General features: G+C 46.2%; 1 protein-coding gene and 1 long non-coding RNA gene across 3 annotated transcripts in view; one reads left to right on the top strand and one right to left on the bottom strand.

Moving 5' to 3' along the window:
- The window catches only part of cacna2d3 (calcium channel, voltage-dependent, alpha 2/delta subunit 3), a 499,906-nt gene that overhangs the window by 272,627 nt on the left and 208,223 nt on the right, over nucleotides 1-19,056 (bottom strand). For both annotated transcript variants that reach the window (XM_031901262.1, XM_031901261.1), the window contains exons 9-11: nucleotides 18,879-19,029; nucleotides 13,755-13,829; nucleotides 1,543-1,632 (exon numbers count right to left, since the gene is read on the bottom strand). In XM_031901262.1, coding sequence (XP_031757122.1) covers nucleotides 1,543-1,632; nucleotides 13,755-13,829; nucleotides 18,879-19,029 — 316 coding nt within the window. The remainder of the gene's footprint in view (nucleotides 1-1,542; nucleotides 1,633-13,754; nucleotides 13,830-18,878; nucleotides 19,030-19,056) is intronic.
- Nucleotides 1,628-18,922, top strand: LOC116410480. The gene is made up of 3 exons (XR_004222447.1): nucleotides 1,628-1,710; nucleotides 17,357-17,477; nucleotides 18,723-18,922. It is a non-coding gene; the product is annotated as an uncharacterized LOC116410480 (long non-coding RNA).

Below are 19,056 nucleotides of genomic sequence, written 5' to 3' on the forward strand. Positions count from 1 at the left end.
TTTAGAATGTTCTATTCGTAGCAACTTTTCAAATGGTCGTATTTTTTACAGGGATGCAGCAAATCCAGGATTAGGTTCAGGATTTGGTCTTTTTCGGCTGGATCCGGATTCGCCCGAATCCATTCCTCTGGCCAAACCGAATCCGAATCCTAAAAATCACATGACTTTTTCCCAGATTTAACCCTTCCAAAACCTAATCAGCATATGCTAATTAGAATTTGGATTTGATTCCGTATTCGGCCGAATCCTTTACGAAGGGTTTGGGGGTTCGGGCAAATCCAAAAAAGTGGATTCGGTGCATCCCTAATTTTTTTTTAAGTTTTTCCTTATCTGACTCTTTGCAGCTTTCAAATGGGGGTCACTGACCCCGGCAGCCAAACCCTATTGCTCTGTGAGGCTCCAGTTTTATTGTTATTGTTACGTGTTACTGTATATCTTTCTATTTAGCCCCTCCTCTATTCATATTCCTGTCTCTCTGTCAAAGCACTGCCTAGTTGCCAGGGTAAATAAGACCATAGCAACCAGAGAGCTGTGAAAATTCTAAACTGGAGAGCTGAATTAAAAACTAAATATTTCAAAAACCACAAATAATAACAAATGAAGACCAATTGCAAACTGTCTTGGAACAACCCTCTCTAAATAATACTAAAACAATAAATTGTTGGCTGCTGCCAGAACATATTTGGCCCAACTGTGGGTTCCATGTGACATTCAGTAGGTTTACGTTTTGTATTATTTAGTCTCTGGCTGACAGCTAGGGTTGCCAACTGTCCAGTTTTGACCCGGACAGTCCAGTTTTCACCAAATCCACTATTTTGGATTCGCCCAAATCCTTAGGGACTTTCACTTGGCATTCAGCACTTCCTAGATGTCATTGCATTTATATTTCCTGTACATGGATGTGCCCATCAGGTGCCAGATTGGGATAATACAAAGCTTGTCTTAAATAAAAACTATACCCCCAAACAATGTAGGTCTCTATAAAACTATATTGTATAAACAGCTCATATGTAAAACCCTGCTTCATATAAATAAACCATTTTCATATAAATATACTTGTTTAGCAGTATGTGCCATTGGGTAATCCTAAATAGGAAACTGCCATTTTATGTACTAAGCCCCGCCCCCTGGGATCATAGGAGTCACAGTGCACACAAACAAGCCAAGGCACACATACATGCTAGGCCCCATCAGCCAATGAATGGGCAGAGTTCTGCATTTTGCTCCCACACTACTTCCTGTTACAGTTAGAGCTGCATCACTTCCTGTCAGCTGATCTCTGAGGGGGCACCCAGCCCATCACTAAATGGCGGCTCAAGGGAAAGGATGTAAAAGGGCAATATTTACTGATATATATATTCCAGTTTGGGGAGATTCTTTAATAGGCCACTTGGTTATGTATCCATTCTGGGGTGTTTACAAAATGGCAGCTGCCTGCTGGCTGTGGCTGTGACTGTGCAAGGCCGAGGAAAACAAGATTTATATCATTTAAGCAATCTGTAAATGTGGCAGTGTGAATGGAAACTACACGTTGGTACCTACCTCACTTAGCAAATCAAAGGCCTCATTTAGGGCAATATCCAGCATTCCGATCCCTTTAGCGTACAGTTTGTCCAAGTGTTCCCTGAAGTGCTGAAACACATGCACATAAAATACATAAGAATCCTGAGCAATCTTCTACTAATGGTTAAAGCAATGGACATCAGAAAGGTAGGGAACTCCATGTTTTCTCATGTTACATCCTAGTCACATGGTCATGGTACAACACGTCTATTACATGTATGTATGTATATATGTATATTTTTATTTATTTAGCGCTGCTTACTTACAAACCAAACAGGGGTCAGTTCATTAATAAATACAAAGTACATGAAATCATGAACGTATAGCTGGCCTTACTGCTTGCCTGGACGCTTATACCTGCACTGGATTCAGCTGTACATGTAGGTAACCCAGCCCAGCAAGGGGCAGTTATATCAGCAGTTATAGAGGGATCTAGGGGAGGGTCATAACTTTAATGTGACATGGCCACCCAAAAATTGTCAGTATAATAAGTTTATAGATGATTGAAAATTCTTCCTCTGTATTTATATTGATACATAGTTGTGGTAACTACCATATTGTTTCCCTTTAGACCGTACAGTATGAGGGTACAGCTTATTGTGTGCCCAGAGCATTCCTTCTCTGTATATTTGTATTTATACATATGGGTAGGGGGTGCCATAGTGTTTCCCTTAGACAGTACAGTATGGGGGTACAGCTTATTGTGTGCCCAGAACATTCCTTCTCTGTATATTTGTATTTATACATATGGGTAGGGGGTGCCATAGTGTTTCCCTTAGTCAGTACAGTATGGGGGTACAGCTTATTGTGTGCCCAGAACATTCCTTCTCTGTATATTTTTATTTATACATATGGGTAGGGGGTGCCATAGTGTTTCCCTTAGACAGTACAGTATGGGGGTACAGCTTATTGTGTGCCCAGAACATTCCCTCTCTGTATATTTGTATTTATACATATGGGTAGGGGGTGCCATAGTGTTTCCCTTAGACAGTACAGTATGGGGGTACAGCTTATTGTGTGCCCAGAACATTCCTTCTCTGTATATTTGTATTTATACATATGGGTAGGGGGTGCCATAGTGTTTCCCTTAGACAGTACAGTATGGGGGTACAGCTTATTGTGTGCCCAGAACATTCCCTCTCTGTATATTTGTATTTATACATATGGGTAGGGGGTGCCATAGTGTTTCCCTTAGACAGTACAGTATGGGGGTACAGCTTATTGTGTGCCCAGAACATTCCTTCTCTGTATGTTTGTATTTATACATATGGGTAGGGGGTGCCATAGTGTTTCCCTTAGACAGTACAGTATGGGGGTACAGCTTATTGTGTGCCCAGAACATTCCCTCTCTGTATATTTGTATTTATACATATGGGTAGGGGGTGCCATAGTGTTTCCCTTAGACAGTACAGTATGGGGGTACAGCTTATTGTGTGCCCAGAACATTCCTTCTCTGTATATTTGTATTTATACATATGGGTAGGAGGTGCCATAGTGTTTCCCTTAGACAGTACAGTATGGGGGTACAGCTTATTGTGTGCCCAGAACATTCCTTCTCTGTATATTTGTATTTATACATATGGGTAGGGGGTGCCATAGTGTTTCCCTTAGACAGTACAGTATGGGGGTACAGCTTATTGTGTGCCCAGAACATTCCTTCTCCACAAGCACAACATGGGACCCAAGAGTTGGCTGTAGAGATTCAGCCTATCCCTACCCCAGGTTCCCAGAGGAAGAAGCTGATAGGCCAGTAGTGGCGCTTGTGTGGAACTGCAGGTCCGGGGAAGATGGGTTTCTGGTACTGCTAACAGGAATGACTTTGCTAGCTGGGCAATGTTAACAGCAGTTTATTCGCCAAACTTTGATTTATTTACTAGTCACAACCTTAATTGCTTCCATTAATCACCAGCGAGGATCCGGGGGGTGCAGTTGTTTGTTGCACAGGACACTAAGGCATATTTGATTCACTGAACAAACGACTTCTGCTCCGCGAGACTTTGATGGGGCTGCTCAGAGCGATACAAAATGGCCTGTGTAATGAGCTGTTACAGCCATGGCGGCGGGGACGCGTGTGTGCGCCGTTACAGTGCCGGAGAGCAGGAACGCCAGAGAAAAAGTCATTATGTACAATGGATCGTTATAATGTATCAAATGAGCCAAATGCGAAAAAGTAGAAACTCTGAGCCCCCCCCTAGGGTCCAAAAAAGGAAAAGTAAACCTTTAAACGAGGTAATGATATTATGCACCACAAAGCAGGGGTTGAAACTAGGGATGCCAAACCCACCCTGCCGAATCCCGAACCCAATCCAAATCCTAATTAGCAGCGCGCGGCAAAATTTTTTTGTCTTGACCATTTAAAGGAACAGTAACACCAAAAAATGAAAGAGCTTTAAAGTAATAAATATATAATGCACTGTTGCCCTGCACTGGTACAGCTGGGGTGTTTGCTACAGTAACACTACTATAGTTTATATAAATACCCCGCTGTGTAGCTCCGGGGGCAGCCATTCCTGCACCGGTACAGCTGGGGTGTTTGCTACAGAAACCCTACTATAGTTTATATAAATACCCCGCTGTGTAGCCCCGGGGGCAGCCATTCCTGCACCGGTACAGCTGGGGTGTTTGCTACAGAAACCCTACTATAGTTTATATAAATACCCCGCTATGTAGCCCCGGGGGCAGCCATTCCTGCACTGGTACAGCTGGGGTGTTTGCTACAGAAACCCTACTATAGTTTATATAAATACCCCGCTATGTAGCCCCGGGGGCAGCCATTCCTGCACTGGTACAGCTGGGGTGTTTGCTACAGAAACCCTACTATAGTTTATATTAAATACCCCGCTGTGTACCCCCGGGGCAGCCGTTCCTGCACCGGTACAGCTGGGGTGTTTGCTACAGAAACCCTACTATAGTTTATATAAATACCCCGCTATGTAGCCCCGGGGGCAGCCATTCCTGCACTGGTACAGCTGGGGTGTTTGCTACAGAAACCCTACTATAGTTTATATAAATACCCCGCTGTGTACCCCCGGGGGCAGCCGTTCCTGCACCGGTACAACTGGGGTGTTTGCTACAGAAACCCTACTATAGTTTATATAAATACCCCGCTGTGTACCCCCGGGGCAGCCGTTCCTGCACCGGTACAGCTGGGGTGTTTGCTACAGAAACCCTACTATAGTTTATATAAATACCCCGCTGTGTAGCCCCGGGGGCAGCCATTCCTGCACCGGTACAGCTGGGGTGTTTGCTACAGAAACCCTACTATAGTTTATATAAATACCCCGCTGTGTAGCCCCGGGGGCAGCCATTCCTGCACCGGTACAGCTGGGGTGTTTGCTACAGAAACCCTACTATAGTTTATATAAATACCCCACTGTGTAGCCCCGGGGGCAGCCATTCCTGCACCGGTACAGCTGGGGTGTTTGCTACAGAAACCCTACTATAGTTTATATAAATACCCCGCTGTGTAGCCCCGGGGGCAGCCATTCCTGCACTGGTACAGCTGGTGTGTTTGCTACAGAAACCCTACTATAGTTTATATCAGTGTTTTTCAACCTTTTTTGGGCAAAGGCACACTTGTTTCATGAAAAAAATCACGAGGCACACCACCATTAGAAAATGTTAAAAAATTTAACTCTGTGCCCAGCAGCAGTGCCCCCCTAGTACATTGGTGCCAAGAGCAGTGCCCCCCTAGTACACTGGTGCCCAGCAGCAGTGCCCCCCTAGTACATTGGTGCCCAGCAGCAGTGCCCCCCTAGTACATTGGTGCCCTGCCTACGGCACACCAGGCAACATCTCGCGGCACACTAGTGTGCCGCGGAACAGTGGTTGAAAAACGCTGGTTTATATAAATACCCCGCTGTGTAGCCCCGGGGGCAGCCATTCCTGCACCGGTACAGCTGGGGTGTTTGCTACAGAAACCCTACTATAGTTTATATAAATACCCCGCTGTGTAGCCCCGGGGGCAGCCATTCCTGCACTGGTACAGCTGGGGTGTTTGCTACAGAAACCCTACTATAGTTTATATAAATACCCCGCTGTGTAGCCCCGGGGGCAGCCATTCCTGCACTGGTACAGCTGGGGTGTTTGCTACAGAAACCCTACTATAGTTTATATAAATACCCCGCTGTGTAGCCCCGGGGGCAGCCATTCCTGCACTGGTACAGCTGGGGTGTTTGCTACAGAAACCCTACTATAGTTTATATAAATACCCCGCTGTGTAGCCCCGGGGGCAGCCATTCCTGCACTGGTACAGCTGGGGTGTTTGCTACAGAAACCCTACTATAGTTTATATAAATACCCCGCTGTGTAGCCCCGGGGGCAGCCATTCCTGCACTGGTACAGCTGGGGTGTTTGCTACAGAAACCCTACTATAGTTTATATAAATACCCCGCTGTGTAGCCCCGGGGGCAGCCATTCCTGCACTGGTACAGCTGGGGTGTTTGCTACAGAAACCCTACTATAGTTTATATAAATACCCCGCTGTGTAGCCCCGGGGGCAGCCATTCCTGCACCGGTACAGCTGGGGTGTTTGCTACAGAAACCCTACTATAGTTTATATAAATACCCCGCTGTGTAGCCCCGGGGGCAGCCATTCCTGCACTGGTACAGCTGGGGTGTTTGCTACAGAAACCCTACTATAGTTTATATAAATACCCCGCTGTGTAGCCCCGGGGGCAGCCATTCCTGCACCGGTACAGCTGGGGTGTTTGCTACAGAAACCCTACTATAGTTTATATAAATACCCCGCTGTGTAGCCCCGGGGGCAGCCGTTCCTGCACTGGTACAGCTGGGGTGTTTGCTACAGAAACCCTACTATAGTTTATATAAATACCCCGCTGTGTAGCCCCGGGGGCAGCCATTCCTGCACCGGTACAGCTGGGGTGTTTGCTACAGAAACCCTACTATAGTTTATATAAATACCCCGCTGTGTAGCCCCGGGGGCAGCCATTCCTGCACTGGTACAGCTGGGGTGTTTGCTACAGAAACCCTACTATAGTTTATATAAATACCCCGCTGTGTAGCCCCGGGGGCAGCCATTCCTGCACTGGTACAGCTGGGGTGTTTGCTACAGAAACCCTACTATAGTATATATAAATACCCCGCTGTGTAGCCCCGGGGGCAGCAATTCCTGCACTGGTACAGCTGGTGTGTTTGCTATAGAAACCCTACTATAGTTTATATAAATACCCCGCTGTGTAGCCCCAGGGGCAGCCATTCCTGCACCGGTACAGCTGGGGTGTTTGCTACAGAAACCCTACTATAGTTTATATAAATACCCCGCTGTGTAGCCCCGGGGGCAGCCATTCCTGCACTGGTACAGCTGGGGTGTTTGCTACAGAAACCCTACTATAGTTTATATAAATACCCCGCTGTGTAGCCCCGGGGGCAGCCATTCCTGCACTGGTACAGCTGGGGTGTTTGCTACAGAAACCCTACTATAGTTTATATAAATACCCCGCTGTGTAGCCCCGGGGGCAGCCATTCCTGCACTGGTACAGCTGGGGTGTTTGCTACAGAAACCCTACTATAGTTTATATAAATACCCCGCTGTGTAGCCCCGGGGGCAGCCATTCCTGCACTGGTACAGCTGGGGTGTTTGCTACAGAAACCCTACTATAGTTTATATAAATACCCCGCTGTGTAGCCCCGGGGGCAGCCATTCCTGCACCGGTACAGCTGGGGTGTTTGCTACAGAAACCCTACTATAGTTTATATAAATACCCCGCTGTGTAGCCCCGGGGGCAGCCATTCCTGCACCGGTACAGCTGGGGTGTTTGCTACAGAAACCCTACTATAGTTTATATAAATACCCCGCTGTGTAGCCCCGGGGGCAGCCGTTCCTGCACTGGTACAGCTGGGGTGTTTGCTACAGAAACCCTACTATAGTTTATATAAATACCCCGCTGTGTAGCCCCGGGGGCAGCCATTCCTGCACCGGTACAGCTGGGGTGTTTGCTACAGAAACCCTACTATAGTTTATATAAATACCCCGCTGTGTAGCCCCGGGGGCAGCCATTCCTGCACCGGTACAGCTGGGGTGTTTGCTACAGAAACCCTACTATAGTTTATATAAATACCCCGCTGTGTAGCCCCAGGGGCAGCCATTCCTGCACTGGTACAGCTGGGGTGTTTGCTACAGAAACCCTACTATAGTTTATATAAATACCCGCTGTGTAGCCCCGGGGGCAGCCATTCAAGCTGGAAAAAAGGAGAAAAGGCACAGGTTACATAGCAGATAACAGATAAGCTCTGTAGAATACAATGGTGTTTTATCTGGTATCTGCTATGTGCCTGTGCCTTTTCTCCTTTGAATGGCTGCCCCCATGGCTACACAGCAGCTTATTTATATAAATGATAGTAGACTTTCTGAAGTAAACACACAACTTGTACCAGTGCAGGGCAGCAGCACATTATATTTTAGTTACTTTTATACACTTTCATTTTTTGGTGTTACTGTTCCTTTAACCCTTTCCGAATGCTAATTAGCATATGCTAATGTATGCTAATTAGGATTTGGATTCTGTTTGTCCGAAACCGAATCCTTCCAAAAAAGCCTGGATTCGGCCCAAATCCCAAACCGAATCCGGGATTCAGTGCATCCCTAGTTGAAACCCAAAAGTTCTAACGCGAGGGCTTAGGGCGGCCTTACGCGGGCAGATTTAAGCTGATTCAAGTACTTCCGACCGATTCACAGCTCAAGTATGGGATATGGGGAACCCCAACAGGCCTACATTCAACCAATATCTGGAAAAATTGGCCAGGCATCGATCCGGCAGGTCCGAATTTCCCACCAGATCAGGGACCAAATGGGCTCATTGATGCAATCCTTGCTCCGGTCCCATATACAGTTGTTGTAATCCAATATTGCCCAACTTAGGCAGGGATATCAGGAAAGATCCACCCATTTGGCGACCTTGCCAAACAAACACCTTTGGGGGGGCCCTGGGATGGGAGCCCTTGTGGGCCCTGCACCCCCCCAGTTCCACCCTGTCCACTGTTATAGGACTGTGGACATCGGGCGGGGGTACAGATGTCAGTGTGCACCCCAATGATGTCCCATACTGCCCAAAATGGAGCCTGGGAAGCTCGTTATATGCGCTTTACACCACTGCTATGTCTAAAGGAAGCCTTTGTAAATGATTTTTCAAGCCATTTTTGGGCTGATATTTCTGAAATAATTCTATTCACACCGAATTGGGTCCAAACGTGGACAAAGGTGCAGGAAATTCTGCTGGAAAACCAGAGAAAATGATCGTCCTTTGAGACGATAAGGGAAGGTCCTGCCATAGAGCGCCTCGCCGTATCTCAGCGGAATAGCGGGGCACCGCGGCGCTCTAGGAACGCATTAAGCAAAACGCTTCTATTTGTTGGCAAAACTGTATCCAAAATGCATTTAATGCTCTATGAATTTTAATGAATCCGCGTTTGTCGCTCGCAGCGTGACAATCAGCAGCTGCTGCTCTGGGACGACTTCATGAAATGCCTTTTTCTCTGCCTTTCTTGTCTTTTCTGGGTTTTTTTTAATAAATAGATATTCTGGTATTTTCCACCGGAGCGGCAAGATTTCATAACATTGTCGTTATCCGTCAAACTCGGCGGGTAACGAGCACGTTGGCTCCCAGCATTCAGTTCTCTTTTCTATGGTACACCCCAATGAAAGATCAGATGCATTAAACAAGGCAGAAGGGGCTCGTGGGCAATGGGGGATGTTGTGTTTTATCTCGGTACCATCTGTGCAACTAACACCCACAATAAATACATCCCGTGCAATGTGCTCCCGCAATAGGAACATCTGGGAAGGGAAATGTGATTGGACGGCACCTTGGAGTACAGGCATCTTACTGTTATACCCTGTAACGTTTATTCACTGCGGCGTAGCACTCACAGTAACCTTTTACAACTAGACTGTAAGCTCTTGCGAACAGGGCCCTCTGTCCCCATTTTTATTCTGTAACCTTTGTTTGTTCAATTATTGTAAATTTGTTAAAAATTAATCTAAAGAGCTGCGTAACTTGCTGGCACTATATACATACATATTGCTTAGTACAGGGGAATCCCTATGTGCCATAGTTTTATGGTATCTCTCTGTACAGGCTATGAGCAAACTTAGGGGGCTGTTCCTGCTGAATTGTGCTTAGTACAGGGGAATCCCTATGTGCCATAGTTTTATGGTATCTCTCTGTACAGGCTATGAGCAAACTTAGGGGGCTGTTCCTGCTGAATTGTGCTTAGTACAGGGGAATCCCTATGTGCCATAGTTTTATGGTATCTCTCTGTACACGCTATGAGCAAACTTAGGGGGCTGTTCCTGCTGAATTGTGCTTGGTACAGGGGAATCCCTATGTGCCATAGTTTTATGGTATCTCTCTGTACAGGCTATGAGCAAACTTAGGGGGCTGTTCCTGCTGAATTGTGCTTAGTACAGGGGAATCCCTATGTGCCATAGTTTTATGGTATCTCTCTGTACACGCTATGAGCAAACTTAGGGGGCTGTTCCTGCTGAATTGTGCTTAGTACAGGGGAATCCCTATGTGTCACAGTTTTATGGTATCTCTCTGTACAGGCTATGAGCAAACTTATGGGGCTGTTCCTGCTGAATTGTGCTTAGTACAGGGGAATCCCTATGTGCCACAGTTTTATGGTATCTCTCTGTACAGGCTATGGGCAAACTTAGGGGGCTGTTCCTGCTGAATTGTGCTTAGTACAGGGGAATCCCTATGTGCCATAGTTTTATGGTATCTCTCTGTACAGGCTATGGGCAAACTTAGGGGGCTGTTCCTGCTGAATTGTGCTTAGTACAGGGGAATCCCTATGTGCCATAGTTTTATGGTATCTCTCTGTACAGGCTATGAGCAAACTTAGGGGGCTGTTCCTGCTGAATTGTGCTTAGTACAGGGGAATCCCTATGTGCCATAGTTTTATGGGATCTCTCTGTACAGGCTATGGGCAAACTTAGGGGGCTGTTCCTGCTGAATTGTGCTTAGTACAGGGGAATCCCTATGTGCCATAGTTTTATGGTATCTCTCTGTACAGGCTATGGGCAAACTTAGGGGGCTGTTCCTGCTGAATTGTGCTTAGTACAGGGGAATCCCTATGTGCCATAGTTTTATGGTATCTCTCTGTACAGGCTATGAGCAAACTTAGGGGGCTGTTCCTGCTGAATTGTGCTTAGTACAGGGGAATCCCTATGTGCCATAGTTTTATGGGATCTCTCTGTACAGGCTATGGGCAAACTTAGGGGGCTGTTCCTGCTGAATTGTGCTTAGTACAGGGGAATCCCTATGTGCCATAGTTTTATGGGATCTCTCTGTACAGGCTATGGGCAAACTTAGGGGGCTGTTCCTGCTGAATTGTGCTTAGTACAGGGGAATCCCTATGTGCCATAGTTTTATGGTATCTCTCTGTACAGGCTATGGGCAAACTTAGGGGGCTGTTCCTGCTGAATTGTGCTTAGTACAGGGGAATCCCTATGTGCCATAGTTTTATGGTATCTCTCTGTACAGGCTATGGGCAAGCCCTTAAATATTATATAATATACAATGAATATATATATAGCCTTTACTCAGTCAGCATGCAGGTTCAGTTCTATTTGGCAGTGAAAGAGTTAAATTAGCGGGCAGACTAGTGCTGTAAAAGCTGCTTTTCTGTCCTTTCTTTAGACTCGCAGCTTTGTCTATCAAAGCAGGAATAAAGAGTGAGAGGCAGATAATGGGAGCTCGGGGGCAGAGACACGTTATTTCTTATCAAAAACCATCATCCTGACATGAAATAAAGTTCATCCGGCACAGGGAGACAGGCAGATTGCCTCACAATTGCGGGTTATTCTGTCGGTGTTGTTCAGTCTCAGTGTCAGGTCAAGTCATTTAAGATAAGGAAAAAATAAATGGTGGATTTAATAGCATTTCTATGGCAGGTACCGGCGGTAATAGCAGCAAAGGGAAAGCGGCTTTGTCATCATAACGATATGGAAACTGCTCTACAACACGGAACCTTCTCTGTTTTATCTATGGAATATTATGAAACCATAACTTATATTAACATAAGAGAGTCGTTACAGCAGTGATTTATATACCTGTTAAAACAGTCAGCTGCCCCTGCACTTGTTTAATTGTAACCTGTATCTTCAGTGATACTGTATCTATTCATTTCACCCTACAGTATCCCTTCCTAACGCAGCCCGGCCCTTCCATTCCTACAATACTCCGCAAACGGTGGAGCTGCCATGTTCTGTGCTTTCTCTGAAGTTGTACTTTGCTTCTTTGTCCAGTAGGGGGAGCTCTTGCTGCAACAAATAGAGCTATTTTCACCAGCTGACACACTATTACGATGAGGAGAATGTTCAAACCCTGCAAACCCTTTCTGAAAAGAAACCCATCTCCCTAATTAATTAGAGATGCACCGAATCCAGGATTGGCTTTGGGATTCGGCCGTTTACAGTAGGATTCAGATTCGGCCGAATCCATACCCCTGGCCTAAAAATCATGTGACTTTTTGTCAAATAAACACAGAAGTGGAAACATTTTCATAGTGAGGTGACAGTTTAGACTGTAAGCTCTACGGGGCAGGGACCTCTGTCCTCTTGTCTCTTTCACATTTAGCTCTGGGGAATCTTCAGTGCAACTGTACTTTGTATTTATTTGTATCTATTATTGTCAGGGGTGCAGACGAGTTGCAGTTGGTCTTCATTATTTATTTTTTTTATAGTTTGCAAATTATTTGCCTTCCAATCCTACATGTTTCCAGTTTCAAACGGGGCTCACTGACCCCGGAAGCCAAAATTACTTTGCGAGCGTACAATTTTATTCTCATTCCTTATCTTCAGGGTCAGACTGGACCACTGGGAAAAACCCCGGTGAGCCCTGGCGGCCCAGACCCGACCCATGCCGGCACTACCCCGGCCGACCATTCCTCCCCGAAGCATTAAACTTATGCGTGTTCAGGGGTGGACGTCGGGTGGGGGACCCCTATGGGGGGTAAGGGAGGCTCAGTGGGGGTCCCTGCGGTGGGTAAGGGAGGCTCAGCAGGGCCCCCTGTGGGGGGGTAAGGGAGGCTCAGTGGGGGTCCCTGTGGTGGGTAAGGGAGGCTCAGCAGGGCCCCCTGTGGGGGGGTAAGGGAGGCTCAGTGGGGGTCCCTGCGGTGGGTAAGGGAGGCTCAGCAGGGCCCCCTGTGGGGGGGTAAGGGAGGCTCAGTGGGGGTCCCTGCGGTGGGTAAGGGAGGCTCAGCAGGGCCCCCTGTGGGGGGGTAAGGGAGGCTCAGTGGGGGTCCCTGCGGTGGGTAAGGGAGGCTCAGCGGCAGCCCCCAGTCCGACCCTGCTTATCTTTCTATGCAGTCCCTCTCCTATTCATATTCCAGTCTCTCATTAAAACCACTGCCTGCTTGCTAGGGTAAACAGAGACCCTAGCAACCAAATAGTTGCTGAATTCCAAACTGAAGAGTGGCAGAACAAAAAGCTAAACAACTGAAAAAAAAACACAAAAAATAAAAATTGAAGACCAATCGCAAATTATCTCAAAGTATCACTGCCTGCATTACATTAAAAATGAAATCTAAAGGTGAACTACCCTCATCTTTGTTACAGGGTTGAATGCAAGAACTCTGTTTTATTAAACATCCACTTTTCAGCAGCAACATAAATATTTCCCCCCCCCCCCTTTACCCTCTTACACGGTAAATGCTTTCTGTTGATTGGTTGCTAAGGGTTACTGCTCCTGGGCAAACTTAGTGCCATTTATTACATAACCCCTTTAATGTGCAATTATGCTGCCATTATGGCAGAACCTGGGTTACATTAGGTTCCTTAGATCCCTTCAGATCATAAAATATTTTACTTTATATTATACTATTAACAGGCCAAACAATCCACAACCCAGTGGCCATATACCTGCGGCTATCACTGTTCCTAGAGTGTAAGCTCTACGGGGCAGGGACCTCCTTCCTCTTGTGCCTTTGACTCTTAACGTATTGCAACTGTATCTTGTATTTATTTGTATTTATTGTTATACTGTGTATTTATCTATTATTATCTTAATAACCCCCTGTTTGTATTAATGTATTCTACTGTACAGCGCTGGGTACATAAGTAGCACTTTATAAATAAATATATACATACATACATACATACATACATACACCGAGCTGCTATATATTTAGAGATACGCCATAAAGTTATCTTTAATTTGATCTCTTACCTCCTTGTTGTTCCTGTCGGCCTGCACTAGGGTTCCGTTCAAACACGGCTCCACATACTGGATTTCCTCGTTGTACTGAAACAGGGAAAGGGAAATGTTATTTATCAGTTACTGTAATGTTCCAGCCTGAATAAGGAACACAACTAACATGTCTTTGTATCATCTCTCAAATGTACAAGTTTCCCTTCTCTACCCAAGTGAGAATGTAATTAAAATTCTTAATGAAAAAGCTATTAAATACAGTAATATCTACTGAACCCTGAAATACCCCCGAAGATTAAAGTACAATCCCCATAATCCAATAACAATAGTTGTTTACTTTTTTAAATGTCTTTATCTACAATGTTCACGTATCATTTATAGAAAAATGTCCATTATTTTGGTTATAGGTTGTATAAGCGAAGGCTCCACTAAACCCAACAGACTCTAACACTTCTATAGGGGAACAAAGCAATAGGGCAGTGGTTACCAAACTGTGGGGCTGGAACCCCGGATGGGCTTGCAGTCTTGGTTTGGGGGTGGGCCGACTAAAGGCCACTTGGAAAAGATTATTTGGAATGAATGACTATTTGCTCCCTTTCTTGGAAGCTAAGCTTGAAGGCCAGTAAAGGTCAGGGCCGGAACTAGGGGTAGGCAGAAGAGGCAGCTGCCTAGGGCGCAACGATTGGGGGGCTCTCCTGCCTACCCCTAGTGCTACTTTGTCACTGCTTCCGCCACTTGTCATTAGCGGTGGAGGCAATGACCGATCTAATCGCATTGCCCCCCCTGCACCTCCTCCTGTGCTTTGCCGCGCATGCGGCGTTCGGGGGGCGGGAGGTGGGCGGAGTTGGCCGACCGGGTTGCCTAGGGCGCCCAGTAGGCTTGGCCCGCCCCTGGTAAGGGTGCCCATACACGGGCCGATTCTAGCTGCCGATATCAGTCCCTTAGACAGATTCGGCAGCTTATCGCCCATGTATGGGCACTAACGACGGGCCTGAAATCGGGCAGATCTTGAGGGGAAGGTTTGATTTTTCGTCGGATCAGGGATCGCGTCGGCTCATTGATGTGGTCCCCGAACTGACGGGCGCCTATACCCGCTGTTTTAATTCGGTCATTTAACCCTAAAGGCCAAACAACCAAATTAGCCCAATATCGCACACCTGTAGGTGGGGATATCGGGAGAAGATCTGCTCGCTTGGTGAGGTTTTACCGTGTATGGCCACCTTTAGAATGAGATTTGGGGGAAACACTTATTTGGTAGTGCACTAGAAAGTCTTAGAATGACAGCTAGGGTCGGACTAGTGGGTGCAGGGTGCCCCTGCCGGCCATGTCCCCAACACCCCCCCGCTGCACCCCCTAACGCCCTGCAGGGGCCCCCGCTGAGCATCCCTAACCAGAGTTGGACTGGGCCGCTGGGGCCCACCAGGGATGGGTCCACCCGGTATTTTCCCAGTCCCGATCCTATTGCCGCTTCCCCAGGTCGCCCGTGTTCAGGGGAGGACGTCAGGCATGGGCCCCTGCGAGGGTTTAGGGTTGCGCAGCCAGGGCCCCTGCGGGGAACGCAGCCAGTGGAAGCACCTTGGGGGGTGTGGGGCCTCCCCAGACGTCCTCCCCTGTGTGTGCATGGAGCGTCGGCAAGGGTCGGGTCTGGGCCGCCCAGTCCAACCCTGTATACAGCAATACCTTGCTATCTCTGTAATCTTGTATAAACAAAGGGCCCTGGATAAATGTTCCATCTTAACATGGAGATTGAAGCAAAAAAGTCTGTAAATCAGGGAAATAATAATACATGTGCCAATTAATTAACCATTAAAAAAGTAGCAGTATGGGCCTCTCTGCTTCCCAACCCCCGTGCCTCGTTGTTATATGTGTGTTTAAAGGCCCTAATTATCCAGATTTTACTAATCATGAAATTTTAGAAGAGCAGCTTTGTTGCGGAAGAGTAATAAAACATGGCATGACAAATCCTCATTGTAATTATGTCTCTTCATCATAACCCTTCCAATAATTATTCACAAAGTAATTAAAGATTAATAAGGGAGATATATTTTTTTTCCCCAAGTAGGCATTTTCCATATCTCCGAGTTGATGATTTGTATTTAGAAATTCCATTTACGTAGTCAGAATACTTTCATTGTTTAACCATCACGGCGTAAAGATAAAGCACGTTATATAGTAACATCGTTGGAAGTAAGTCCACCAAGTTCAGTCCTTTCAATCATTCCAGAAATGGATTCGGAGGGAACCAATAAAACATGTATATTTATAAAAAATATATATATTCACTTAAAGGAGAAGGTAAAAACTCAGTAGACTTTATCAGAAGGGTCTATGTATATACAGCCATATAAGCACTCACAGAATCCTCTATCAATAGAAACAAAGGATTTTTTTTCTTTTGTATATATATGTTCTTCTGTGTCAGACTTGCTGCTCTCCTTCAGGGCACGGCACGAGTCAGCTCAGTTTGCTCCTCACTCCCCCTCCCATCTCATCTCTCTCCCCTTCCCATCTCTCCTTCCACCCCCCTCCCATCTCTCCTCTCTCCCCTCCCTTCTCCTCCCCCTTCCATCTCTCCACCTCCCATCTCTCCTCTCTCCCCTCCCCTCTCCTTCCCCTTCCATCTCATCTCTCTCCCCCTCCCTTCTCTCCACTCTCCCCCTCCCTTCTCCTCCCCCTTCCATCTCATCTCTCTCCCCCTCCCATCTCTCCTATCTCCCCCTCCCTTCTCCTCCCCCTTTCATCTCTCCACCTCCCATCTCTCCTCTCTCCCCTCCCTTCTCCTCCCCCTTCCATCTCATCTCTCTCCCCCTCCCTTCTCTTCTCTCTCCCCCTCCCTTCTCCTCCCCCTTCCATCTCTTCTCTCTCCCCCTCCCTTCTCCTCCCCCTTCCATCTCTTCTCTCTCCCCCTCCCATCTCTCTTCTCTCCCCCTCCTTTCTCCTCCCCCTTCCATCTCATCTCTGTCCCCCTCCCAACTGCTGTGTAATCTGAGCTACCAGCAGCCAGAGCTGCAGCACGGAAGCTACTCAGACCAAGCCAAAATGGCGGCTGCTATCTTAAACTATTGTGGCTAATCAATTAGCAATAAAATGCCAAAATGCCTTTCCTTCTCCTTTAAAAAGAGAATATATTTCATTCTACCTTCTTATCGGGTTCTAGCTATTTGCATGGTAATTAGGCACAATCCATTATCTAAATAACTAATTATTCTTTTAACGCCTGGGGAGATGGGAACAGATATGGGTAGAATGAAACTATAGAAAAATAGTCCCAAGCTGTTATTTATTTTCTTATAATTTTCAATTTTTTGGTGCAAACGACTCATTAGGCTGAAGGTGTGTAAAACCGCTGGAATCACATGACTAAAAGCAAGCAGACAGGTTTCTATGCAGCAGGAAATAATCAAGCAGAAAAGTGGCAATAATATGTTTTAAAAAGGAAGGCAAATCAATGTTTCGGCACCATTCTTTTCTTACTAAACCGTGTATCTTGCATTCAGTCATCATTATATATGCAACAATAGCTATAAAGTCATTTTAAAAAGAAATTGCTCCAAACTGAAGTGTAAAATTCAATAAATTAAAAAAGATAATTTGTAATTTATTTTTTTTTATTTTCCTAGTGTTTTGGATGTTTCATACATTATTCATGGGCGTACTCATCCAACGGTGTTTCTCATTGTGAAAACAAGTCACACGTTCTGGGAGCTTCAGTCTGATAACAGGACCAATTGGTTTTACCAGGTGAGAATTGTTAGGTGTCAGTTGGTGATTTCCCTGGCCAAATGTTTTTTTTTTTTTTTTTAAACCCATCAGTTAATAGAGCTTCTCCAGCAGAATCCTGCATTGTAATCTGTTTTTCCCATGGGGCTAGCCATATTCTTCATTTCCCAGGGTGCCACAGCCATGTGACCTGTGCTCTGATAAACTTCACTCACACTTTACTGCTGCGCTGCAAGTTGGAGTGATATCCCCCCCCCCTCACCCCCAGCAGCCGATCAGCAGAACAATGGGAAGGGAGCAAGATAGCAGCTCCCAGTAGGTATCAGAATAGCACTCAATAGTAAGAAATCCAAGTCCGGCTTGGGACTCCTCCAGTTACATGGGAGTAGGAGAAACAATAGGTTAGCTGAAAGCAGTTCTAATGTGTAGCGCTGGCTGAAAGCTCAGACTCAGGCACACTTTACTGCTGCGCTGCAAGTTGGAGTGATACCCCCCCCTCCCCCCCAGCAGCCGATCAGCAGAACAATGGGAAGGGAGCAAGATAGCAGCTCCCAGTAGGTATCAGAATAGCACTCAATAGTAAGAAATCCAAGTCCGGCTTGGGACTCCTCCAGTTACATGGGAGTAGGAGAAACAATAGGTTAGCTGAAAGCAGTTCTAATGTGTAGCGCTGGCTGAAAGCTCAGACTCAGGCACACTTTACTGCTGCGCTGCAAGTTGGAGTGATATCCCCCCCCCTCCCCCCCAGCAGCCAATCAGCAGAACAATGGGAAGGGAGCAAGATAGCAGCTCCCAGTAGGTATCAGAATAGCACTCAATAGTAAGAAATCCAAGTCCAGCTTGGGACTCCTCCAGTTACATGGGAGTAGGAGAAACAATAGGTTAGCTGAAAGCAGTTCTAATGTGTAGCGCTGGCTGAAAGCTCAGACTCAGGCACAAGGCACTGAGATGGCGCCTACACACCAATATTACAGCTACAAATACATTTGTTGGTACAAGAATAAAAGGTTAAATGGCAGAGGGAATTATTTGCTGTGTAACAGTGTAATATAAATGATGGCAGTATCTCTTTAAAAATTCTGTAAAAGAGAATGCCATAGACATACAGTAGGCTGCTAAAACTCCCAGTAACCAGCAACTTGTTTATTTTCCTTTTAAATGTCAAAATGCATCCAAAATTGGGTGGGGTGGGGGGGGGGGGGGAGATCTGGCTGAAAATAGCTCAGCATGTTGCTAGCTCAGTTGTTCTATTTGTGTTTTTATCAGCTGGTCATAAAAAAAGGGTCTACAGGAGGTCAACACATCCCTTAAATTAAAATCAATGGAAAGTACAAATGAACTGGCATTCTCGGGGAGCAAGAACACGCCTAGTTAGAAGGTTACAAAAGCAAAGAATAAAGTCAAGGAGCACAGGCCACTTACAGCGATTATGTTGAAGAAGTCATCATCTCCGAGGGTGTCCAAAATAGAAGACACAGTTTGCTTTGCAATTGTCAAGCGAAGACCTTTCATGCTTCCACTGACGTCAACTAAAATAACTACGTCCTTCGGAGAGGTGGCAGCTTGAATGTACCTAGATTAGAAAGCAACGGAGAAATCG

The sequence above is a fragment of the Xenopus tropicalis genome, chromosome 4 (genome assembly GCF_000004195.4).
Source record: "Xenopus tropicalis strain Nigerian chromosome 4, UCB_Xtro_10.0, whole genome shotgun sequence".
Classification (NCBI taxonomy): Eukaryota; Metazoa; Chordata; class Amphibia; order Anura; family Pipidae; genus Xenopus; species Xenopus tropicalis.